Source organism: Ambystoma mexicanum, chromosome 5q (genome assembly GCF_040938575.1).
Source record: "Ambystoma mexicanum isolate Mex_15411 chromosome 5q, UKY_AmexF1_1, whole genome shotgun sequence".
NCBI classification, from domain to species: domain Eukaryota; kingdom Metazoa; phylum Chordata; class Amphibia; order Caudata; family Ambystomatidae; genus Ambystoma; species Ambystoma mexicanum.
In genome coordinates this window covers 279144962-279171222 of record NC_090933.1, presented here as the reverse complement: position 1 = coordinate 279171222, position 26261 = coordinate 279144962, and the positions used below count along the sequence as shown (strand labels likewise).

The 26261-nt window shown below is 44.9% G+C and overlaps 1 protein-coding gene across 2 annotated transcripts in view; it reads right to left on the bottom strand.

Annotated features, from left to right (window-relative positions):
• Positions 1–1864: 1864 nt before the first annotated feature.
• Positions 1865–26261, bottom strand: part of CD226 (CD226 molecule) — a 446184-nt gene continuing 421787 nt past the window's right edge. For both annotated transcript variants that reach the window (XM_069620780.1, XM_069620781.1), the window contains one exon: positions 1865–3439. In XM_069620780.1, the coding sequence (XP_069476881.1) occupies positions 3308–3439 (132 nt within the window). In that variant the 3' untranslated portion in view covers positions 1865–3307. The remainder of the gene's footprint in view (positions 3440–26261) is intronic.

The following is a 26261-nucleotide window of genomic DNA, read 5'->3' as shown; positions in this document are numbered from 1 at the left end:
AAATATTCAAAACCTGTATATATTCCTACTGGAATACCATTGCTTTTTTCCAGACGTAGTAACACCGTGTTAGCTTGTTAATTAATCAAGTGGGTCAAATATGTAATAATCTACCGATAGAACAATTCTCTGATGGCTCCTGCAAAATGCTGCTGTTTACTGTTGATAGGCTGGCCTCTGAAATGTTGGACTATCTCATTTGTTTTCATTACAGAACTGTCTTTAATTTACATGCTTCTTTTCCATTTTATACCCAAAATGTTGCATTAAAATTAACCTCTTTCACCCAAGATTTTAAAATACTTTCTAAGAGGGAAGAACTCTCCTGGACTCCAATTGGAAGTCTTTGGCTTGCTCCCTTCTATGTGGTAACAGGGATAAAATGATTATGTCTAACCAATTTAAAAATTCACCAGCCACCACTACTACCAAGAATGTTTTTTTTTTTCTTTGTGGCACAGAGGTTCCCATCTCTGACTTGAACTTTGTCCACTGGAACATGGTTCAGTCTACCTAGTTCCAGAATTGTACAATCTACGACTGGCACAACATCACTGTAGCCTACATGCAAGGGTTAATAATTACTCAGTTTCTGTAGTTTCTGCAAATTTCCCAGTAGTCCAGACATTGTCCTGCTTACCTGCAGAACGTTGTTGTTGCCACTGAAAGAAGAACAGAACCAGAGTCGAAGATTTGCCTATTGTCAAAACACGCCTATTCAATTTGGGCACTGTTAGAACAGCTGGCCTCAGTGGGTTTTCTCCACCATGTGCCAATAAATAATAAATACTCTTCTTAACCCCATTTACTCAACTGTGAATTTCAATGAAGATGCGTATCCTCATAGAAGATAATGCATATTTTATAGAACATCTCAGTGCTCCAGATAAGATTGTTTAGGGGGAGTTTGTTGTAAATGATTTTTTTATGTAGTCAAAAAGTAAGGCCAATTACCAATGGGAGTATTTTTATAAGCAAGTAAACATATGTTTTAAGTATAAAACAAATGTTTTTATAATAAATATTTCTTTGCACCAAGTTAATTATGCACATTAAAGGGTATATTTGTCGGATCAGGTAGTAATAACAGAGGTTTCATCCTGTGGCATTGCATGTACTACAGGTACAAACATATCCATGGAGCTGTGTGAGTGAAAGCATGAGGAATGACTCTATCTCTGTTTCCTATATTTTGATGGGGGTATTTATATTCCCTAGTTGTCTTTTATGGGCGTATTTGCATAATTGTAGGGAGCCAAAAAGTGTCAAATATGATGGACCTCACACTGTGTTCACTGTGGAATTCAAATGCAATACCACAATAGTGGATTATGATCCAATGTACCACAGTAAAACCTCTTAGCAGTGTGATGTAGGTGAATTCACTTATCAGCTCTTAATATGTTCGATCAAACTGTTGTTGATCATACAGTCATAAATGTATGTTTTATGGCTATAAAATCAAAATCATTACAAGTGTTTTTTTTAGAGATTCCTAATATTTAAAGATTTCCACGAAAACTACATTTTGCATAGAATGTTTTCTATAAACTTCTCAAGGCCTGATGTCAATAAATGAAATTACCCCTATCCTGTTTGACGAGTAGCTGATCTACTGTTTTGGCAAGTAACACATAATGGTAATACCAGCCATTAAGAAACAAGAGACATTCAGACATTCAGGCATGCACAGGGACATAATTCAACATATTTTTTCAGTCTGAAGAATGTATACAGTATTTGTAAATTTGTTTTTGCCTAAGACAGGAACAAATAATATAGCATCCTATTAAGCATTTAATTTTTATTTTAGAGACTATTTTTCGATATTTGCATTTTAAATTATGCTATGAGTACAATCGTATACTTTTTTGATTGTAGGTGAACCTTTAATATAACAACAAATGATCATTAAAAAACATTTTCCTCAAACACAATATGTATACAGAAAAGTAATTTTACCTTCACCACCGTTCATTTTAGAAGCCATAAAAAAGGAAATGGACGGATAATCCTACAAAATGCTTAATAAATGGGGAACAAAGAACATACTACTGAAAACAGTGGGTAGCTCCGAAGAGGAATTGAAGTCAAACCCATCCAAGGTAAAAAAAGAGGTTGCTGGAATACGACTGGATAAAAACACAGGAAGAAGCATTAGTCTATAAACTTACCAGAGACCTACCATATAATAAAGGGAGAGCAAATCAAACCAAACCCTATTTGACAGAAATTCCCGGACAGAAAAGTGCGACAAGCATTTCTTAGGATTCGACTTAACCCGTTATACACAAACGAGATCTTAGCAATAAGAAATCAACCCTGTACAGACACGTGCCGATTCTGCAACCACCAAAATCAAGAGACAATAAAACACCTTCTACCAGCTTGCAAGGGGAGTGAAGAGATCAGGATGACTCACCTTGGCCACTTATTCCTTTACGTTTACAGTGAGGACGAATGGTGGGCCAAGCTTATGAGTTGAGAGAGGCCGCCTGGGTGATAGCAGTGGTTGGATTCCTCTCAAAACTCGGACTAGACCAGCCTGCTGAGAATTAACTATGGGAAACCTCTCTGAAAGTTCAGAAATGTTTTCTTTTGGACATGGACTTATATATTAAAATAATGTTTTCTTGTAAAAATTGATTTTCAATTAAACCAATACAAAATATATACATATATATATGTATATATATATATATGTAAGTAGACTATATACAAAAATCAATATGTGAAAAATGTCATGCATGGTGCTCTTCGGGTGTGCACAGAATAATCTTGTTTTCCTGTTAATATTCTACATTTCAATGAAAGAGCATTTGTATATGATTTAACTGTTGTACCAAGCACAATGTTTCTCACTTTAACATCTTGGCAGTGGCTGACATCTGCGGGAATAACCTTTCTGACCAGTGGGGTGAATTACAGATAACATGTTAAACATTTGCTTGACTGGATCCATTAATGAATTCATGGCATATAGGGTTTTGTACAGTGCAGCATAGAGGTCATTGGAAAAAAAAAACAAGGGCGCTCCCACAAGTTAAATAAAAATGCAAAACTATAAAAACAATGGAAAGAAACAAGCACTCATACACATCAATAACCATTTCGAAAATCGTGCGGAATCCACTATAGCACAAGCCAATTAGAATTTCCTCCATGATGTTAGGGGGGCAAGTTCAGAGCCCCTTATTTGTACATTGTTTTCTTATTCTTTATTTCTCAAGTTGGGCAGCAGGTTTCCTCGAAGTGTATTTGTTGTCAGAGTGAGGTTATGACCTCATACCCAGGTCCTGAAAATGGCTTATCTTGTCACATTTGGTTTCGAAGCGAAATTCTGGCGGTTCACGTACACGCACTCCTCTTGGTATGCTACGGCACTTCTTCCATGCTTAGGGTTTGCACACATAGGTCTTTTCCCATACCTGTTAGCAGGCTGAAAGGAAAAAAAGCATTTGCAGTTATAGAGTTAAACCAATTTCATTTGATTTTTATAGAGTTTTGGCACTGAAGCGGTTATAGCATGGTACACTTCTTGTCACGTCTTGTGTGCCCTGTCCACACAGATTATCGCAGCTATAACGGAATTGTAAAACAATAAGACGTTTTGTAAGACAATAAGAAAGTTAAAAAGCTATGTGTACTTATTCATGCTCTGATTTCTTACCAGTAATCTCCACTACCCCTAGATCTACACGTCATCGCAGCCCATACTTGTGAAGGCAGGCCTCCTTCATAAGTATCAACTGAGAGATGGAAGAGAGGATGTGGGGTTTGGGAGTAATTAACTTCACCTAAAACAGGGACCTTCGGGATAACCACTCTTTACGTTAATAAGTACAATTTAGATTCACGTAAACACATTTATTTTGTGTGTAGTTCTAAAAACCTGGCGTGCTCCCAGAGAGAGACTTGGAAATCGATTCCAAACACTAAATGAACTTGCAGCAAACACTAAATAATGTGCCTAACCTGTAGCACGCTTTAACTATGAAGAACACTCTCAGAAGTTGTTAGCAGATTTGTTTATTGTGCTTATCTGCATAATTATTTATCTAAAAGTCTCCATGTGCACAGACATTCCATGGAGCTGTGTGTCGAGCTCCTCGCTCCAATGCTCCTTGTGCCATTCTCCATGTTCTCTGCGCACCATCACCCAACCTTCAGCCATGATGATGGGCTGCGCTGCCATCCTGCGCAGTGACATGAACTAGCTGCATCACTACAGTATCCCCTTTTGTTAATAAATAATGAATGAGTCCATAACATTGTCTTTATATTTACCAGGTGGTCTTCTCACTCTACTGGTTCTCAGTGAACTAGTTTCTTTGCTTCCTTCTCTTGTCTTCTCTGGTGTATTCTGATGTCCTCTTTCACCTAGGCACTTCACCTCTGCATTGTCTTCCATAGGTTTCGATTGTAAAGGTGGATGTTCTGCTCCTGGTTCCAGATACTCTCTGGTGGTTCTTCTCTCATCTCTCGATCCCTGCTCTTCACTGGCCTTCGCGATTCCTTCTGTTATCTTTGGGTTCTCCTCAGTTTCTCTTTGACTATACAGTGCAATTCTGTCTCTGTTCCGTTTCTTCTTGCCTGCTGTCTGGATGAAATATTCATGTATCTTTCTTGCTTGGATAGGAGCCCTGTACTTGGACATTGTCCACTTGTGTTTGTGTGGCATTCTGTGTGGTACAACGTGAATCTCATATGTCTCAAATTGTTCTTCTGCGGGTACTCTTTCATCTCTTAGGAGACAAAATGGTCTTCCTTGACCACATTACCATGTTTGTGTATCTTTCCCTCCTGAATACTTCTTCAAAACAGGTCATAGGAGATTGTCGTTATCGCCACCATGAAATGAACCTCAGACCATTTGGATACTTAGTCCACTAGGACTGCAGCATACTTATGCTCCGCTGGGAGGTATTCCATTGGTGCTATGAAATCAACACCTACTTTATGCCATACGTCTTTGAGCCATTCTACTTTTCCCCAACAGTGATACTCTTGTCACCATGCGCGTCTCCTTCCTTGGAAAGTTTTGAGTTACTCACAGTTCTCTCTGTCTCCGTGTCCATTTGGGGTCACCAATATTGTTCACTTATTCTTCTTTTGGTGAGCATCATTCCTGTGTATCCTTCATGGCCCAGCCATATTATCTTGCTCCTGAGGATGGTGAGAGGTATCAACATGTTTCCTCTCATTAGTACTCCTTTGTGCTGATTTAGCTCACTTTGTATTTTCCAGTAGCTTTGCATTGTTGGCACTAGGCTTCTTTCTCCTGGCCACCCTTTCCTGGTGCACTCCAATATTTTCATTATGTTTTCGTCTTTTCCAGATTCTCTGCACCATTCTTCTGAAGTTATGGTTTGGTCACCTTGCTCAGCATTATCAGTGAAGGAAGCACCTACACATTTGTCTTTCAGATACATTCCTTCTTCTTCGCTTGATAGTGGTAATCTCAATCGACTGTCAGTCCGCTTTTCTATTTTCCCATCTAGGTATATGCTCTATCTGAAACTTAAACTCTTGCATTTTTGATGCTAGTCTTGCTAGCCTTGGTGTCCGATTCCCTATGCTCCAATATAATCACTAATGGCTTGTGATCGGTCCACGACTTAAACCTTCTTCCCATAAGTATGTCCGGGAATGGTTTACTGGCCAGGTGCACGCTAGCATCTCTTTTTAGAACACAAAATAATATTGCTCCGTGCTTGTCACTGCCTTAGATGTGAATGCTAATGTGTAGGTTTCCTTTTGAGTCTGCTGCATTAAGGCTGCTCCTATACCATATGTACTTGCAGCTACGCCTATGATAGTTCTGTTTCTCATGTCAAATGCTTTGAGCCTTGGTGCATCTATTATGTCCTTCTTTACATTGCTGAAGGTCAGCCTGCATTGATCTGCCCATTACAATGTCTCTCCTTTCTTCAGTAGCCTTCTCAATTCTTCTGTCTTACTGGAAAAATCCTTCACAAACTTCAAGTAATATTCTGCCATTTCCATGAAGGACTGTTCTTTTATCTGTGGTTCCGGGGTTGTGCAATTGCTTGCACCAGGCTCTCCTTCGGTTCCATAAATGCTCCTGAGACTGTATATCCCAGGACATCTACCTTGTCTTTGTGTAGTTCACATTTCTGTCTTTTTAGCCAGAATCCTTTCCTTCTCAGTCTTTCCAGCACTCTTTCCAGAGCAACATAATGTTCTTTTTTTGTGATGCCGTAGCTCAATATGTCGCCCTGAAAGAACTTGACCTTCTATATGCCATGCAAAGTTTTGGTCATTATCCATCCAACGACCAATTCCGCTGAACACAGTCTGAATGGCATTTGTTTGTACTGGTACGTGCCATATGAAGTCATGAACGCCGTCAAACGTCTTGGCTTGGGGTAAAACCTGACTTGATGATACGCAGTGGTTATATCAAACTTTCAAAAATATGGTGGCTCCTTGCAAGGACTGCATCTTCTCAGATATGTTCAGCAACAGGAAAATGATCACTTACCACTTCTTGACTAAGCACTCTTAGGTCTATGCACATTCTAAGTTTGTCAGACCCATTCCTTCTAGTTATTACCACAGGACTAAGCCATTCCATGGCTTCTACAGTCTTAATGACATTTTCTTCATCAGTTTTTGGAACATCTCTTGCAATTCCACTCTTTCCACAATTTCACCTTTTGCTTGAATGGAGTGGCTCCTTCTCTCAATTTGATTGTGTGCATTTACCCCTTTAGTGTCCCTATCGAGTCAGCAAATATTTCCACATACTTTTTTAGTGTATGTCCTACTCCTCTGCCTTCATCACTGACATTACTTGGAGCCTCATTAGGACCCTGGCGCTAAGGGGTTTGCGCCAGCGTTAGCTGCGCCGACCCCTTACCGCCAACTACGAGTTCCCATAGCGCCATGGTCATTTTTCCGCCCGCTTTTTGCGGGCGTAAAAATCCATGGCGCTATGGGACCTTGGTGTTAATTACGCCACCGTAATTTACGGTGGCGTAATTAACTCCTTCCCCACTCCCATTATACCCTATGGGGCCGAAATGGGAATGGGGAAGGGTAAATGGGTCAATGGGGACTTACCGCCCCGCCGACCTCGGAATGGGGCGGTAAGTCCACCATCCGCCATGGCGTAAACGGACTTTACGCCATGGCCGGAAAGTCCGTCGATGGCGGAAAAAATCCGCCAGGGTCGTAATGAGGGCCTTGGTCTTTAGCGTTCGTCTCTAGCTTGATGTCCAATTCAGCTTGGTACGGCCATCCCAGCAGAGCATCTCCTACATCTGTAACATATATACTCTGCTTTTGGTTTTTCTGTCTAAACTATAGGCCTGTTTTGAAGTAACCTAATATCTTGATTTCTTTGCTACCATAGGCTCCTGGTTTCGATATGGATATTTTGAGTCTTGGTACTTCTCTTTTCCCCCTCTTTTCAAACAGTTCTTCTGATATTATTGTGAGGTCAGATTCTGAGACAGACTATATCCTTATGGGCTTGCCTCCTACTCACACCTTACAGTGAGGTTTTACTTTCTTCCCCTTTTTCTTGATCGCATTTAAACTCAGTATTTTGACTGAGTTGAGTTCATGCCACACTTTCGCTCATTTCTCTCTCTACTTGCTTCACGGTTTTGTTCCTATACATTCTTGCAAAATAACCTATCATTTGCCATTTCGTGCACTTTTCTTCCTCACGCGGGATAGCTTTGTCATGCGCCGCATGTATGTGTATGCCACACTTGTTGCACTCTCTCAGATTATTGGTTTGTTTTTCTCTCTTTTCGGCGTTCCCGACTCCTCTGGGTCTGTTGCTCTTCCATCTTACTTGTTACTTTGTGTAACTTCTTTCTACGAATTATGTTTTTGATCTTTTGGTTTGTGCAACATTTCTTCCACATGGTGTGCTATAGTTTTACATGGCAGCATCTTTTCTTGTATTTTTTAACTCCTGCATGCCACCACCAACAAAACCCCCAGCATACTGTGTAGCTGTCCCCAAAACGGCACTCGTTTGCCAGCTCTCTTAGCGCCATGAGATAGTCATCCACTGTCTCATGCATCCCTTGCTTCCTTTCATAGTAATGCAGTCTGTACATCAGTTAATTCCCTCTGTTCTCGAACCTCTGCTTCAACCTTTATATGGCTTCATGGTCAGGCTCTCTATCTTCGATCCATCGCTTTCTTTTTCTACTGGGAGCGTCTGGAATATTGTCTGGCCTTCTATCCCCAACGCATTGGTCAATATTGCTATTTTTCTTTTCTTACTCAGATCTTGATGCCCTGATGCCTCCATATATACTTAAAGTTCTATAGTCATTGTTACCAGGGTATGGTTGCCCTACCTGGATTTTGCAGAAACATGGAGGGGTTGCTACATGCAACTCCATTTTTGTTATCGCTCCCTATGTTTCTTTGTTCTCCTCCATGTCTGCTGCTCTCTTGACATGTGGATTCGTCTCTTCCTTTGCTTGTGTGCTGCTCCTTCCTTTTATTTACCTTGATCCCATCCTCGTCACCATTTTAGGAGCCTCCAACTATGGAAAATACTCCTATTGGATGGAATCTGTTAGCAGATGTGTTTATTGTGCTCTGCTGTGTATATACATTAAATATGTATCTAAATGTCTCCATGTGCACAGATCTCCATTACGTGGAGATTCTCTCTCTAACGCTCCTGTCACTACTTTCCACACTCCCCGCACTCCGTCATCCGACCCTAGGCATTATGACGTTAAGCGGTGTCATCCTGTGGGGTGACGCGGATAGTCTCCGTCACTACAGTACTCCCATACTGATGCGAAAGCCAACACAGATATAACCCTCATCTGACTGTAATGTGTACATAATAGAGGAAAAGAGAGTATGCACATGCCAACTCATTTTTCCCAAATTTTGAGGATTTTGATATTAAAAATATTGAGCGTTCATGTTAGAGTGGAATGTTAATTGATAATTAAAGACAATCGATTGGGGGTTCTCGCCCTGTTTTTTAAATCATGTGTATGGGTTGATTTTATTTATGCTGTGTACTTTATATAGGTCTATCTGAAATATATTCAAATGCATTTGGTCGAATGTACTAGGCACTGTACAGAGAATATTAGGTCACTGCTCATGCATGCACACAAAAAAATAAGTGTAAGGTTGCAGAGTTCCCCACTGTAGCATCAGTATACACCATGTGGGAAAACTAATCAAACCTCAATGTTCACGTGTGACATAATCTGTAAAGGTAAAATGCTGCACTAAGGTTTAGCTTGAAAGATTTCAGGTTTTTGAACTTCTGATTTCTGAGTTACCAAACTTAAATGTTATGCTCCGTCATGATACTAGGTCTTATATAGCGTGTCTTCTAGCATTTGCATGCCCTCCTTTGAGAGAAGCAGGGGATGGGGTAGTTTGCAGGATAGTGGGAGGAGAGCTGTTGCTTTTCCAGTGGCATCACGGGATTTATTTCACTGAAGAGGCATACATATTTTCCAGTAATAAGGAGAGGGGCCGAGCGTAGCGAGGTAACCTAAACATAGTCCACTCTCCACCCTCCATCGCGTAAGGTGACTGTCTTTCTCCCTAGAACATTTTTATTTCAGCCAGCTACTTTGCAACAGCTGTCTCTAACCCCCCCACCCCCAATATCAAAAACCAACTCCAGTGCTCAAAAACGCTCCGGGTGCTGAAATACGTGCAGAGGCCCACACGGCCCTAGGGACCCCAGACTGCAGAGGCACCAAACTCAGGTGACAATGGTCCGAGGCCAATGGCTAGAAGGCATTCGAGCACACAGAAAAACATTGAAACCGGGCCCATCACAGGGACCCCCTTGAAAATCGGCAGTGGCTCCCGCATTGGGGGGTGAGAGGTGCGGAGGCAGGGAGAGCTGCAAAGCAGGAAAGGAAATCAGGAATTTGGGCAACGCACTTGCTCCAGAGTGCGTTCCTGAGGTCTGCCGAGGAACATCTGCAGGAGACTTGGAGGTGGGTCGAAATCAAGCAGACACGATACTAACCACAACACAAGGGAGTAACCAGCCCAGGGAACAACGGACTGGATAGAAGCGCCGGGCATAGTCATAGGATTCATTATAGCAGCATGGGACTACAATACGTAGGTGCTGAGCTGCGCAAAACACTAACAGGACGGATTTGAGGCAGTGACAGCACACCGCCACAAGAGAGATGGGGAACCCAAAAAAGCAGGTGAAAATTGAGCTATTTGCAAAAAGTAACACTGTGCAAATGCAGACACAAGCACAAGGGGAAGACCCTGCGAATGTAGACAGTGTGCTCCTGAATCAAATGCTTGCAGCTTTGAAGGATAGCACAGGCACAATTGGCCAGAAGATAGATGCACTTCAGTGCAAGGTGGACATATAGGTGGTACAAATTGAGAAACTCTGTGGGCCCATGAACGCGGCTGAGCTGCATATGGGGGAACAGTGAGGATAAGATAACCAAATAGGTGTCAAGAAGGATTATCTGGATGGAAGGTCCACAGCGTTTGACAGACCTTTATGGAGAGATTTCTAATGGAGGTGCTGGACAATCCCACCGTATATCCCAACTTCATGGTGGAAACAGCACATTACTCAGTAGCACCAAGACCAACCACAGGGACCCGGCATTGTCGTGTGGCATATATCTTTGGCTATAGAAACCAAAACACCCTCCTGAGGGCTGCAAGAGAGACGGGGGGGGGAACTAGGGTATGGATCCGCCAGCATTAAAATGTTACCTGATTTCAGTCCGCAAGTGCAGGAGCAAAGAAATACCTTCCACAAGGCCAACAATATACTGAGGAGGTATATCCTGCGATACGCAATGCTCTACCCAACAAAGCTGCGAGTGGTGCATGAGGGCAGGGTAATATTCTTCCCGGATCCGAAGGAGGCAGAAAAATGTGCAAAGGAAGAAGTGCCCTCGTCTGCAATGCAATCCGCCCCCATGAACAGTGATGGAGAAGTGGCTAGTGACGGTACGAGATAAATGGAGAGGTGAGCTGTTATATCTACCAACTGGGAATGTGGAAATGTAGCCCATATCAGGAACAATTTGAGAGGTGGAAATATTGTACTGTGAGGAGTATACGAAGAGAATTATGCATGTGAGTCAGTCTCCCACCTCGTGCATGACCAGCAGTTCACAGGCGCAGCCTCTCAGAGCAGTAACTGCACATTACATGGGGGGTTATTGTTTGGTTAGGGGGTAATCTGTCTAGCCAAACAGTTCACGTTTCAGGTGTGGGCGGGTGAGGAGTTGGGGGGATGTTAGAAGTGTGAAGCTGCTTGACACATGGGATCACAGGGTAATTAGGGGACACATGAGAAGGTATACACACTGGCACAGCATCCCTCGCAAGAATGATGGTGGGACGCCAAGGGGTAGCACGAGCTTCACGGCAGTAAGATAAATGCATTGGGCAAGGGACAATGAATAAACTCACCCTCATGACATGGAACATACGCGGGTTCACTAACAAGAACTCATTTTGGCAAATAGTTAATTATGTTAAGAGACATAATATGACTGTACTCATGGTGCAAGAGACCCACCTGGGGGTGACGGCCCCACTGCTGGCTGCACAGGGATGGGAGATTCACAGATACAGGGCAGCACATATTTCCCACTCTAGAGGCGTGGCCACTTAAAATTCATAGGTCCTTGGGATTCAAGCTTCATGAGATGAATAAAGATGGGGGCAGGTACCTCCCACTTACAGGGGAGATTTGGTGGTGGTATTGAATACATCTGCTCCTAATGTTGACTCCCCAAATTTGTTCTCAGAATGTGCTGATCTACTGCACTAATATGTGGGCTATGTGAGAAACCAAAAGGGTGTCATGTGCTAGTCCCCGGGGAGAGAGTCTCCCTCTCTCCCTCCCTCTCTACCCCCCAAACCCACCGCAGGGCACGTCATCACCTTTGGATCCAGACCCTCAGGGTGGACCAGTGTGGGAGGATCACCTAGGTCAGGGGTCTTCGGGGACTGGGGGTGAGGCAACAGATGGTGATGCGTTGTATTCCCCTAGTTCCCTTACCCATGACCCATCCTATTTTATAGGATACTCGAACATCCCAACTTCCCCCCTTTTCTACACAAACACTGGGTCAAAGAAGAGGGCAACTGAGAGTAAATATGCTAACCCTTACACATCTCATTGGCTATGTTCTGCTAATCGGGTCAGGCACTTGACTTTAATTGTATACATCTAATACCCATCTGCTCTCCCCACACAGATTAAAGGCTGAACATAGAGACACATTCTGAGTAAGGTAGAACATGAGAAGGAGCAGAACTTCCGGGGCGAAGATGAACCTACTGGAGCAGAACAACCGACAGAGGGATGAGAGCAAAGGGTAGAGAAACCATGGAGATCCCTGGAGGAGGTCATAGCCTCCGAAAAGCCGTGAAAGATACGTGGAGAAGGCCAAATCCCAGAAGAGAAGACTGCATTGTGTTTCAAGGACGCCGGCAACCCTCCCGGGTGAATGACAGAGTTGGCGAGGTGAGGCCAAGCAGTAAAGACAAGAAAGGAATGCAAGCAGCCGGTGAGTTGGCGAGTGACATGAAAGGCCGGTGTGTGTTAAGGAAAGATTTAAGGTTCAACAGTATATCTCAAAATTGAAGGCTGCACACGTGTGTATGAGACACCTAGAAAGTCAGATCTGTGGGGAACCTTTAATTACTGAGAACTGTGAAGCCAGTGATACAGAGTAGTGGAGGGGTCCAGCTAAAGAAAGTAACCCACTCGAAAGTCTCTGTGAAAGGTGAAATGTTTTGCTATAAAGCGACAAAATGAATGAACTAACATGCGTAATTATCAAGATTAACCCCGTAAAAAGGGGATGTGATAAGGTGAATGTTGAACTTTTGCGCTTATGATACTGAACTACCCAGACCAAGAAACACTGGGGCAAATAAGGGAAAGTCAAAGTGGCCCTGCAGAGGTCTATAGCAAAAACCTTGCACATTCGAAAGTCTTCAACAACAGGAAAATGTCAGAGCCTGACTGAGGGAGACCGAAAGTGTGATAAATTAAGGGAAGAGAACCCCTAAAGAATGTGAACTAAAGCTTTGGGAAGGGAACCCCAAGTGCTGTGATTGAAAAGTCCGGCCCGACCGAGGAAGACCTATGTCAACCTTTTGCTTTGAAAGGTCTGAGCCCGACAGAGGGAGACCAGCGTGAACTTTTGGTTGAACTGTGAAATAACTTTTGAAGGCTGGAATAAGTGACTTTAATGTGGACGTCCAAGCGCTCCTCGATCCACATTTTGAACCGCCTTTGTTTTGAGAACCTGAGCCAGAGTGTGTCATCATGTGAGAGGGGACCGCCTTACTCTGTGCTGTCCAATGTGGGAAGGAGAGCTGATTTAGCCACCTTGATTCTTTATGTTATGACACTTATTTTCCTTTGCATATATACTCCCCTTTTACACACTTCTTGTATAAGAGATACAGCAGGCATAAGGTTTTGTTTGTAGAGACCATCTTTGATTTGACAGAGACTGATTAGGACTGTTTCATTATTATTTTGATGGTAGACATTACTGCCATCATAGCTATAGGACAAAGCAGGAGTTTTTCCAAACCCCAAAAATTGAATAAATGTTTTGAAATTGTATCTCTTGTGTTAGTGTCATACCTGTGATGCCATGCCTCCCTTACAGCTATGAGATTATATGGGCAGGGGCTTGTTATCTTGCAATGACACTTGACGCGGCCAGAGCCAACTCGACGCAGGGGGAGTCTCCCAAAAGCCGTTGGGACATGGGAAGGAATAGCGGAATACCACAGGCTGATCAATGTATGGAGATACATCAATCAGAACGAGTAGGAATACACGTTTCACTCAGGGGTGTATGGCTCAGCCTCTAGAATAAACTACACACCCGATACGAGGCAAGTTAAGGAATCTTAGATTTTGCCTCCAACACACTCTGACCAGTCCCCGGTCACGAGGATATTTTCTATTGTATCCCATAGTTCGCAGCGACCTAGATGGGGGTTTGGGAACAGGGCACTGGAGGACCCAGTGTTTAGGGAGGAGATTGCACAGGAGATCAACAAGTTCTTCATGCACAATGATAGCTCAGTCCCAGATAAAGGGCCTATCTGGGAGGCTTTTAAAGTATGTATACCTGGAAGATGTATCTCCAAAGAGGGATGCAGGGGTCCTTAAGGTGCTAAAATGCACATTGAAAACCCTGGAGACTCAGATCAAATCGCTTGAGGGGAGAAAGGCACAGGGCCGGAGGCCTGGGGTTGAGACACAATTCAAGGAAGCCAGGAAAGAATTTGCAAAGGAAATAGACAGGGAGGCTAAGTACCTAAGAGTGCTGGTGTAGGCCACACTATATGGGGAAGCGGACAGACCGAGTCGAACACTAGCATGTGTCACACAGAAAGGGAGGGAATCAGTTAATATCCTGTAGGTGATGAAGGCTGACGACCAGATGGTGTGAAACAACATAGGCATTAATTAGGTGTTTTGGAGTTATTATAAAACACTATACACAAATCAGCAGAAAGCAAGTACGGCAGAGTTAAAGGACCTCCTAGACCAGGTTGATTTGGGGTGGCTGGACCCTGAACAGGCTATACTTCTCAATACTCCACCAACAGAGAAGGACGTTCGGAAAGTAATCGAGTCCTTCCCAAACAATAAGGCACCAGGGACGGATGGCCTCGCAGCCTAATTATATAAGGAATGCACAGAGGAACTTGTCCCACACCTCATGGAGATGTTTGAGGCTGCGATACAGAAGGGTACGCTGCCGGAATCAACGAGATTGGCTGTGGTCACAGTGTTGCTTAAGCCTCGGAAAGACTCCACGAGATGTGCTTCGTACAGGCCACTATCGTTAATGAATACTGATAACAAAATACTGGCGCAGCTTCTGGTGGATATGTTGCAACCCCATATGACAGCACTGGTACTCCCTGATCAGGCGGGGTTCATTCCGGGTAGGTCGACCCAAAATAATCTTTGCTTGCTCTTTGCCCTTATGCACAATATTAGGGAAGATGTCCCGGTGATGGTGTCCTCCCTAGACACAGAGAAGGTCTTTGATTAAGTAGAGTGGCCATTCCTGTGTGTGCTCCATAGGCGATCTGGATTGGGGAATATATATGTACAATGGACACGCTATTGTACACTGCTGTCAAAGCTATGGTAGTCATGAACAAGAGAATATCCAGTTCAATACCGCTGACACATGGAACCAGACAGGGGTGTCCACTTTCATCACTCCTGTTTGCTTTAGCGATCAACCAACTGGCCTGCTACATCTGGGACCAACACGCCCAATGGGGTATTAAGGTATATTCTCAGCAAAGCATCATCTCGATATGCGCTGATGATATGAGCTATATGTTAAGGAGCCAGGGAGTAACCTCATGCCAATAGTACAGGATGTTCAACGATTTGGACACTTGTCCAGACTAAAAATAAATTGGGAAAAGTCAGAGATCCTGAGCTAACAAAACCGGTGCCTCAGCCTGTTACCACACCTGAATTTAAATGATGCCCACAGGGAATAAGATACTTGGGCATGCTGGTTACCACAGAGGGGGACATGCTGTACAATCAAAATTATGGGAAGGTATTAGAACAGCTAGATCAAGATGTGGAAGCATGGATATGCCTGCCACTCTTGCAGGCAACACGTCTGGCACTGGCCAAGATGGTGCTGGTCCCTAAAATACAGTACATATTCAATAATGTCCACATAACACCTGCCGAAATGTTCTTGGTACGGGTATGAACCATGATAATAAGGCTCGCGTGGGTGGGCAAAGAACCCAGAATAGCATATGGTATACTCACTAAAACCTATGAAAGAGGGTGACCAGATTATCTAGACATGTATCTTCATTACATAATGGCCCATGTGCAGTATGCAGTATGGTGGTGGGCGTTGTCAGGTACAGAATTGCCTCATGTGGGTATACAAAAAGCCACAACACACCCGGACAACTTGCAAGCAGTTCTGTGGGGCACTCGCCAGAACCCCCGCAGGGAAATCCAACCAGTGGATACCGCATGCTGGGCCTAGAATAGAATGGCAAAGATCATAGGGGAGGAGAGTGTGGGGGTTAAAAGTAACACATCAGATGATATTTCGCAAGCACTTTGAACCTCTAGGGATTTGCACATTGGGAGATCTATATGTGGACAGCAGGTTTATATCTTGGGAACAAATACAGGGTACGGTGCACAGCGGTTACCACCCTCTTAAACTGCAGGCTCTGACAAGAGCTCCAGGCACGCTGGCCATGGATGCCGAGAGAAGCGAAGAACTCGCAGGTTGCACAAATCATTGTTGTGCCATCAAGCTACACCAGGCTGGTCTCCTACATGAATAAGCTGATAAAGTCAGTAAAGGTGGAGAGTGAGGACAGGGCTGGAACTAAATGGGATACTGTATAGGGGATAGTGATGAAAGACCAACAGTGGTTGATGGGGTGTTTGCAGACCAGAGGGTATCTCTTAACCGTCGATACAGGTTGACACATTTGAAATATCTGCACCAAATGTATTATACACCCGTTCAGCTGCAAAAATACTACCTTGATAGAAGCGCTGAATTCTGTAGATGCAGGCGACAAAGTGCAGATTTTATTCTCCTGGCTTGGCAGTGTAATCAAGTGCAAGAGTTGTGCCAAAGTATTATAGGTATGCATGACAAGCGAGGTGAGGACTTGTCGCATACACCCATGGCATGGCTACTTCCAGAGGGAGGGGATATTTAGGCAGCATCTACTGGGGATGGCATCAGTGGTTGCACGTGCTTTGATAGCAAGAGCATGGCTGAAGGGACCAGCCCCCACATATACCCAATGGTTAAATTGCATGGTGAGCTGTGAAGAGATGTAAACACCATATGCAGTATCACTGCCCATTACGAGTAGACCCAACGATATATGAGGCTCCCTTAGGGTATACGTAGCACAACGCATAGAGGCAGAGACACCATAAGGAGACCCTGTGCAGAATGAGAGGAATGCTCCGTGGAGGACAAATGAGGGAGGAGGAGAGGGCAAAACTGCCCAGGGCAAGGAACTATGGAGCACGTTCGTAAGGAGGTGACAGCATTTTGATGGAGTGGGGTGGTTCTGAGAAGGGCACCGAGGAGAGATGGAAACGAAATGTGTGACTCATGGATTGTACCAGGGTGCTTGTTGCCCTTCGTCTTGTCAATGCCACTAAGGAAAAAGCTCCTACGTTTCTTCTTACTATTGTGTCACAGGCGAAGAAAGGTTTCCATGTTATTCCGCAGCCAACAGTTTTCTGATTTGTGTTCGTATTTTGTAAAATGTAAACAGTTTGAAGAGGGACGGAAAAAACAATAAACAGAGTAATAAACATACCTTCCTGGGACTCTCCTCTCAGATGGTAACTCTATTTTAGTGGGTAACCCTTAAGCAAGCCAGCAATCTTTCTCTCATAAACCACTCTTCCCAGGTGGTAATCTTCCTCCATCCAATAAGCCTTTCTTAGATAGTAACCCGTCTGCTCTTCTTATAAAGCAACCCCTACCTCCCCTACTCAAAAACTCTCTTTCAACCTCGTTCCTTCTTAGCAAGCCACGTGCTTGCTTCTCTCCTCCAAACTCGTTTCTGCAGCTCCTACTCCAACACCTCACACCTGGAGACTGGCTGGATCAGCTTTAATATTCCGCTTCTCCCAACCCTAAAGTGAGCCAAGGGTTACATGTTGCAGCTGGCTGTAGTGGACTGCCCTGGTTTGCGACTGGCCCCTGTGCCTGGCGTTGGGTGGTCACTGTGAATCCTGACCAGAGGTTATATCATGACCTGCCGCCATTTTGGACTATACGTGGGCCCTGGCCACATGGAACTGTTTTCCTCTCTCCCTGGAAACTGTTATGAGGCTGTCTTCTTCACTTTGCATTCTGATGTTCATTTAGATTGTGTAACAGCCTTGAGTAAAGCAATATGTGAGCCTAGGGAGTCTTTCTGTGTCAGAGAACTTTTCGTTGCGGATGGCGTGCCACTTTGTAACTGCAATGCAAGTTTGAGTCGTGGAATAATGGGTAAGACATAAAGTTTCAGCACGGTTCACGCAGACCACGCTGGGAGGGTTCTCAATTATATTCTGGGTATATAAACTGCATTTGCGGTGGTCCCGCAGTCCATGCTGGTCTGCTCATTGTGTTCATGTTATTTCCTCTGAAGTGTTGCTAGACAAATACAAGTAACAAAATCTCTGCTTTGAAGTTCACGTTTCTACTGCAACGCTGCTGGGGGGAAAAGGTTATGATATGATATGATAAGGCTTTTATAACGCGCCTATACACAAGTGTTTCAAGGCGCGACGAGGCAAGGGAGGGGGAACAGAGGGAAGACAAAGACAACAATCCTACTAGGCCAGGTGCAATTCAGATCGCGCAAGTGCATGGGAAGGGAGAAGTGCGGGGGAGGGGACAGTGCAGCTCCTGGGATAAGAATAAATAACAGTAGGTAAAAGTGCGGCCAGCTGGTGGCAAGTGCAAGGGTAAGTGCGGAAATCACGTGTCAAGTGCTGGAAGTGGGACTGAAGGGATACAGAAGACAGTCCCCAAGGGTGTCCAGACATTTGGTCGACCAAAAACTGGTCGAAAGACATTTGGTCGACGCAATTTCGTCGAAAACCAAATGGTCGATTTTTTTTTTTTATTATATATTTATTTTTCGGGTTTTGCGTTTTTTAAAAAAAGGGTTTTTTAACCAAAAAAGGATGTTGGGGGGAGACCCCCCCCCAAAAAAAAGGGTGAAAATAAAAAAAATAAAAAATTCGACCATTTGGTTTTCGACCAAATTGGTTCGACCATTTGTCTGGTCGACCAATTTTTTTCGACCAAATGTCTGGTAATCTCCCCAAGTGCGGGAGTTGCCCGAAAGGCAGTGCAGGAGTGCAGCTGGCATGGGTGGGAACCTGGGTCCGAGATCAGAGGGTGGCCAGGTAACCAGTGGAGTTTCAGTTTCAAACAGGAATTTAGCAGGGGAAGAGGAGAAAAAGCAGAAGCAAAGAGAAAGGTTTTGAGGTGCTTCCGGAACCATTGATGATTCTCCTCAAGTTTCAGGGAGGCAGGGATGCTGTTCCAGAGGGAGGCCCCAGACGAAGAAAGAGATCTCCGACCAACTCGTTGCTTGGAGAAGCGACTGGCCCGGAGGGAGTTGGAGGCAGATGAGCGACGAGCTTGAGAAGGAAGATATTTAGGAAGAGAGAGCGTTGAAGGTATTGAGGCCTATGCCCCAGAAGGCCTTGTGGACAATGCAGAGTGATTTGAACATAATCCTCGCAGCCACTGGGAGCCAGTGTAGAGATTTCAGTCCTGGAGAAATATGATCCCTGGGCTTGAGGCCAAGGTCAAGTCTCGCAGTCCTGTTCAGGCTAAGTTGCTGAGGGCAGAGAGTAGAAGGAGGCAGATTTAGAAAGAGGCTATTGCAATAGTCCAGCCTAGAGAGAACCAGAACTCTGCAGACAGTGAGCTTCTGGGGGAAGGAGAGGAAAGGAAGAATACCTCTGAGGAGGTGCAGCTGGTAGTGTGACTTCTTAGAGACATCAGAAATGTGAGGAGAGAAGATGACCCCAAGGTGTTTAGCCTCACAGGTGGGATCAGGAAGAGGGTCAAGAGAGGCCAGCCAGAGAGTGACAGGAAAGGAGGGGGGGTGCGCCGATGAGGAGAATCTCAGTCTTACTGGCATTAAGGCAGAGATTGTTGGCGGCACACCACTCCTGGATGGCGGACAGGCAGTCAGAGATGAGAGAGGGAGGAGAGGTGGCAGAGGGTAGCCTGAAAATGCGCTGAGTGTCATCCGCATAGCACTGGAAGTTGGGGCAGAGCGCAGCAATGCGGTGGGCAAGAAGTGCCAGATATTGGTTGAACAGCCAGGGAGAGAGGTTAGACCCCTGGGGAACACCAGAGGTAGAGATAAAGATAGAAGAGAGGGAGGACCCAAGTTGAACCTGGAGGGTCGATCAGAGAGGAAAGAGATCAGCCATGCCAGGGCCTGGCTTGTAATTAGGGGTGTACCGAAATTCGGCTTCGAGTAATTAATCGGCCGAATTCCGGCTGAAATTAGCTATTCGGCTTTCGGCCGAATAATTAATTAATTATTACTCGAAGCCGAATGCTATATCATAAATCAACTCTGGGGAATCTGACCCTATGGTAACATAGCCGCCGAAAGCAAGTGTGGCGCATTAAAAAATAATACAGACCGCAGGCTTTAAATGCAAAGCAGTTAAGCAGTGCTTGCGGCGCTGTCATGTTTCTGGCAATTCAAGATTGAGGCGAGCTGACCCATCACCCAGCGTTCTGGCGTGTTAAATAAGAGGAATGCCTTGGAGCTGCACAGCGCATGCCTTGAAAGACTGCCGTTTCACATAACAGAAACTTGAAACGCCGTGCATCCGATCTTGCCTCCATTGGCAATGTCAGGTTAGCAGATCTTACTGAGAGCGAGGTGTGTGACCGGGCCACACACCTCCTATACACTTACCAGACATTTTCATTCCACGCTGCTGGAGAGATGCTTAACTCTGCCTTGAAAACAATAGGGAACAAAGGCCTGTGCGTTCTCGGCTGCAAAGGCTCTCTCTTTATTGTGCTGCATATTCCAATGACCTCTGTTGTTACTTTAAATATTCAGAGGGCCTTTTGTTGCCCACCTGCAGCAGTAATTGAAATGCTAATGAGTGGGTCAGCCTCTCTTTGCATCACGTGTTAAGGGAGGCTGGTCCCGACATTTGTAGCAGTATTTATCACCGCTGGCCGCGCACCTTATTGTACATGTAAATAGATGTTTTCCCGTCAATGGCTCACACCCTTGGCTGTCTGCTTCTAAGAGTGGACTTGGGTGGGGGTTTCGCTGAATGCAGAGCTGAGCTGGAGGGACCAGCACACGAGAGCAGCAGCCACACGCCCACACACCCCATGAATTATTGATGGCCATCTCTGCACTACTGCCTGGATCTGGACGGGACAGCCTTGCAGTGCTTTGGGTGAAACAGGCACATTTCAGGAGCCTGCATATTTGTTTATTTTGTATTTCTGTGTTGCTGGCAGTAAATCACACAGGCCAACTGGGATGTTCAAGTTGAAAGTGGATGAGGAGGCAGAGCCACGTTGCTCTGTGGATTTGCACTGCCCCCCACCGTCACCATCCATCCCGCAGCCTCTGCCAACATATGAAGCATACATGCCTGATACTCACTCTTGCCGGTCTGTGTGCATTGATCCTGGTATCGTGTCACTCGATGCCACAGCCCCCCCTGTCTGTCTCGTGGCAGCCTGTAGCAGGGCACCCGAAGGGACCCTTCTGGACTGTGCAAGCATGCAAAACCTGGGTTTTTGCAGCATGCACGTGGGATATGGGACTGGAGTACGGGTGGGTATGGCATTTGGCGCTCATTTTGGCGATGCATAGAGTAAAATGCCAATGTCGCTGTTTTAGGAGAGGGGTGTGTCTCCTGGATACCCACGAGTGGGTTGATATGCACAATTGGTGGCCGCAGGCTCAATGCATAGTGTAGGAATGGATGGGTGTGTGTGTGTTTTCCTTAATACACACACATCCACCATTGCACAGAAGCTGGGGTAGAGGAGGCGCGTTCATACTTTTTGGCAGCCACTGGGCTTTGCTTACACCTGGCACCAGTTCTTCTCCATGAAACAGCTCAGTTGCCTCCATTTTAAAATGGCAGAGTGGGTGCAGCCCCAACCAGCAGTGATTTCCAATGTGCTGCGCTCTCACCGCGGCACTGTTATGCATATCTTGACACATTTCCCGTAGTAATCTACTATTCGGTCACTATTCGGCTCCGGCAGAATACTTTTCTCAACTATTCGGTATTCGGCCGAATAGTAAATTTACTATTCGGTACACCCCTACTTGTAATCCCCAGGTTATCAGGGAGACGGTTGAGCAGGATGGCATGGTTGACCGTGTCAAAGGCAGAAGAAAGATCAAGTAAGATGAGGACACACAGGGTGTTGGAATTAAGGTTGGAGAGCAGGTCTTCACGGATGTTCAGGAGAGCAGTTTCCGTGCTTCTGACGGCTCTGAAGCCAGACTGATGATCATGGAGACAACCAACAGATTCAGTGTGAAGATTGTGCTGGGAGATGGCCAGCTCTTCCAGGAGTTTGCCCAGGAAAGGAGTGATGGAGATTGAGCACAATCACTGCATGGAATCGTCTCTTTACTCAGCCCCTGTGCAGAGAGCAATATCGAATAACAGCAGGGCCGGTTTCTTTTAGAGAGCTGCTGCAGCTTTAATTCCTTAAAGGGATAGGCACTTTTTTAAATATCAGGCTGTAGGCTTTGGTTATCCTAAAGACGGTAGGGAAAGACAATAGAACTGTCCTTAAGGGCTTGATCCTGTCACCTCTCCCCATAGACATCAATAGGGGCTTCAAGGGTCTGCTGCTGGAGTTTTTCTACATAGGCATTAATGGGATCTTCATGATCTTCAGCTCACCCTGGGGCAAGGACGTCCTGGCGATTCCCTATTTACCTACGAGCACCCTACAGTCAAGCAGGGCGTTATGTCAAAATGGGAACTTGGTATTTTAAAACAGTTGTGCGACCTGAGGCAGGTGGTGGGTGCTAGTGCAGAGATATGTGGGTATCATTTAGAGTATGAAGTGGATAGTTATGTGTTAGTCACAGAATACATTTGCAAACATCACAAAAATCTAAACCTAGCTTGACCTTGCAGGCATCAGCTTGTATTGGGAAATTTTCAAAAACGATGCAAGCATTGCATTCGCTGAAATGGCATAGCATGGCATATCAAAACAAGGCATCACACTGAGATATTGAAAGGTGAGCCCGAGGTCCACATACATGTTAAACTATTGAGCCTAGTGTAGCACACAATCTATCCTTAGTATGGCCTCTTTGAGAAGGGGCTTAGGTTGTTAGCTGGGTAGATTGAGGAGGGCAGGTTGCCATTGATTAATCTTGGTGCTAAATGTGAAGCTTATCGGGGCATTCTCTTCTGTGGGTAAGCGTCTATGCAAAGGGAAAACCTGTGGTCCTGCTGTGAGTTTCTCTAGGTGAGTAAAACAAGGCTGCTGCATATTGGAGGTGTGGCCTGCTGCAAGTGTGCAATGGCATATGTCAAAGATTATGACACAACTCAACCAGCTGAACTTTCCCCACAAACACCCAGTCAGTAACATTAACTACAGCAATTCTTCTTGCAGTGCTCCACTTTTGCTACATGACGCCAGCAGTATATGCATCCTCCAGAAGTACTTTGGCACTGCTGTATGACCACAGAACTGCCCCTCTGCACATATAGTATCTATCACAGTAGTGTGAGCAGCCTCGAAATGTGCCATCCCAAGTGAGACGCATCCCCAGGAGTGTGAGCTTCTCAATGAAGTACACAGTCAGCACAATTGGACTTGAAATGGCGTGCTTCCTCCAATGCTACTTTGTCAACGCTAAAGTGTGCCAGCAGTATGAGACACAGACAAGGGTGCACTCAGTACCCTAGGGTTCCAGCAGTGCTATATCAGTGTTATAGATCTCTAAAGGGAGGATGTCGACACTGATGGTGCCCCACATCACTGACAGGGAAGCGCAGAATGTAAGGAGGAAATAGCTGAGGTGAGGTGGCAGTAAAATGATATGTTGATTGAAGGAAGCGATTGGGGACACTTCCAGGACATCTTTGTGAGTAAAATAAAGGAAAAATGAAGGCTAGAGCCCCAGATAAGGGTCATTTGAAAGTGATGTGGGCCCCACTCAGCGTAATGCATTCATGTAAAAGAGTTACTTTGACCTGACCAGGGAGTGCAACTCAAACAGGGAATGTGTGGCTATTGGAAAGCCGCAGAAACCTCTAGCTTCAACAGAAAAGCATTCATCCATTAGTCTACTATGAAAAGGTGGTTAGTAGCCTATAATTCAAGAAAGAAATAACTATGCTTTATACAGGCCCAGAGACCGAAGTAGCTCAAACGGATTTATTTTCCAGCCTAGTTTGCCCAATCCACCCTTACTCACAACCGCTGGGGAGAGATGCTGAAGAACACGCCAACTATGATTGAAAGTTATACACAGTATTGTCAATGGCCAATTAATCATTTGTCTTGAGGATCTGGTTTTAGCAAACAGTGTACTACATACAAGACATTTGGTAATTACATTCCTTTTCTGTTACTAACCTGGCTCCTCTTGCTTGACACTTCTGGTGCCTATCTGTAGTACCACCCATCTTGCAAGGTTCTTCTCTTAAAGGCAATACAATGGGCCGGAGCTTTTTATTTGATCAATTTTCAGATTCCTTATTAATAAGCAAATATGAGTAGAATCGCTAGAGTACTTTGTATGGGAATTTGTTTTAAATGATTTAGAAGACGCTGCAAGATTGTACGTAGGTGTTTATAAACATTCTACAATTGCACGTTTGTAACTACTACTTTAATTTGTTAATTGTCTCAATAGTATAACACATAAAACACACTGAAAAGGAATACTTACACATTTAAACCAGGAAATTGGAAAGAAAATAGTGCACTGCTTCTGAAGAAAGCCAGAATGCCAGTGATCCAGCCAGCCCCCACTGGCTCCTTCCTCACTCGAGCTTTACTCCGGAAGGTAAGCCCTCTTGTGCCCAGAAAACTGGCCGCGCACTTCCCCCACATTTAAAAGGAAAAAAGCAGCATTTATTTAATCTTTTGCCGCTGTGCATGCGAACGCATGGAAATTGTCAATTGAAAACCTAAATTGTGTATCTGCAAAGCGCTACAGTATTTGCATCATTTTATGCAGTTTTGGATGATTTTTGGGGGGCATGAATCAATTGCCCTGGTTTTAGACATTTGGTGTGTGGGCACTTCCAAGATGGCTGCCCTTGTACATGGCAGTGGAGCAATCCTTTGTTTGCAGCCTGGCCCTCTACAATTGGCTGACTTACCTCTTATTGACCTATCAGGGGTGTTGGGAGGCGGGAGCTGGCACCGCCCGAAGGCCCTCATCTAAGGCCCTGTGTGTGCCTGTCCGTGCCGAGGAGGGCCTTAATCTTCATGGAACTTTGCTCCGTCCTCCTGACTAATTGCTTCTTCACTGTGCCTTTCACTTCCTCTTTCCTCGTTGCAATCATCTTCCTTCAGTGAACTTGTGAATACTTGGTACTTCACATTTAGATGTGTTTTATTCCATCCGTGAACCTCCTGCATTTCACTGTGTTGTGCTTCCATTTTTAAAATCGGATTTGGGTGTGCTTGTATTCCATCTCCATTTCTAAAATCGGATTTAGGTATGCTTGTATTCCATCTCCATTTTGAAAACTGGATTTAGGTGTGCTTTTATTCCATCTGTGAACCTGTTGTATTTGACTTTGCTGTGCCTCCTTTGATGTCTCCTACTAGGCCACCGGGTGAATTTAGCTAGAACTGTACTGTGCAGCCACTCCTCTTTTCCTTTCCTGTCCAACGTCTGCTGACCTATGGCCCTCTCAATTTCTCCAGTATTCTCTAACTGCCACACTATCACCTATCCCACCTCTCTCACAAAGTCTGGTAGAAAAAAGCACAAAAAGACATCTTGAGTGCAACCCCTGGACTTCCCATTGGAGACACCTATATCAGCGCTTCCTCTAGAGAAGTTTTCACTGTTATCTCTTCTCTGTCCCCTCTTCTCTGTCCCCTCTCCAGATCTATGGACCCCCATCTCATCTCTACTTTCTCTCCTTCCACATACTCTAGCATTAACGGTGGCACGAAGTGGGAAGTCCTCTTGACTGGCTACTCTTCCTCTCGCTCCTTCTTTAATGTCTATCACACTGGCACTATCCTGGTTCAAGGTCCACAACCCAAACACCTCCTCTTTGATTGGATCCTGCCTCCTCTCATTAACTTCCTTCCTTCTCCGCCTTCTACTCTCTCTCCACCTCCTCTGACTTATGTACCACACCCCAGTACATCACCTCAGAAAACTTTCAAAGGCACAGATCTCCTCCTCCACCTGACAACTCTTAACGCCCGCTCAGCCAACAAGCACGCCGCTGACACCTATTACCTTCTTGAAGACATTGACCTCAAAATTCTTGCTCTATTGAGAAATGGTTCGATGGCCGCTCAGTCACTGCTTTTGACTCTCTCCTCCCTGAAGGCTTCCAGATCATCTCCAAGCCTCGACCTCACCACACTGGTGGGGGAACAGGGGTTGCCTTAATCTTCCCTGAGTGGGTTCCTGCTTCCATCTTATCTACCCAGCTCTACTTTTCATTTGAAAGCCTA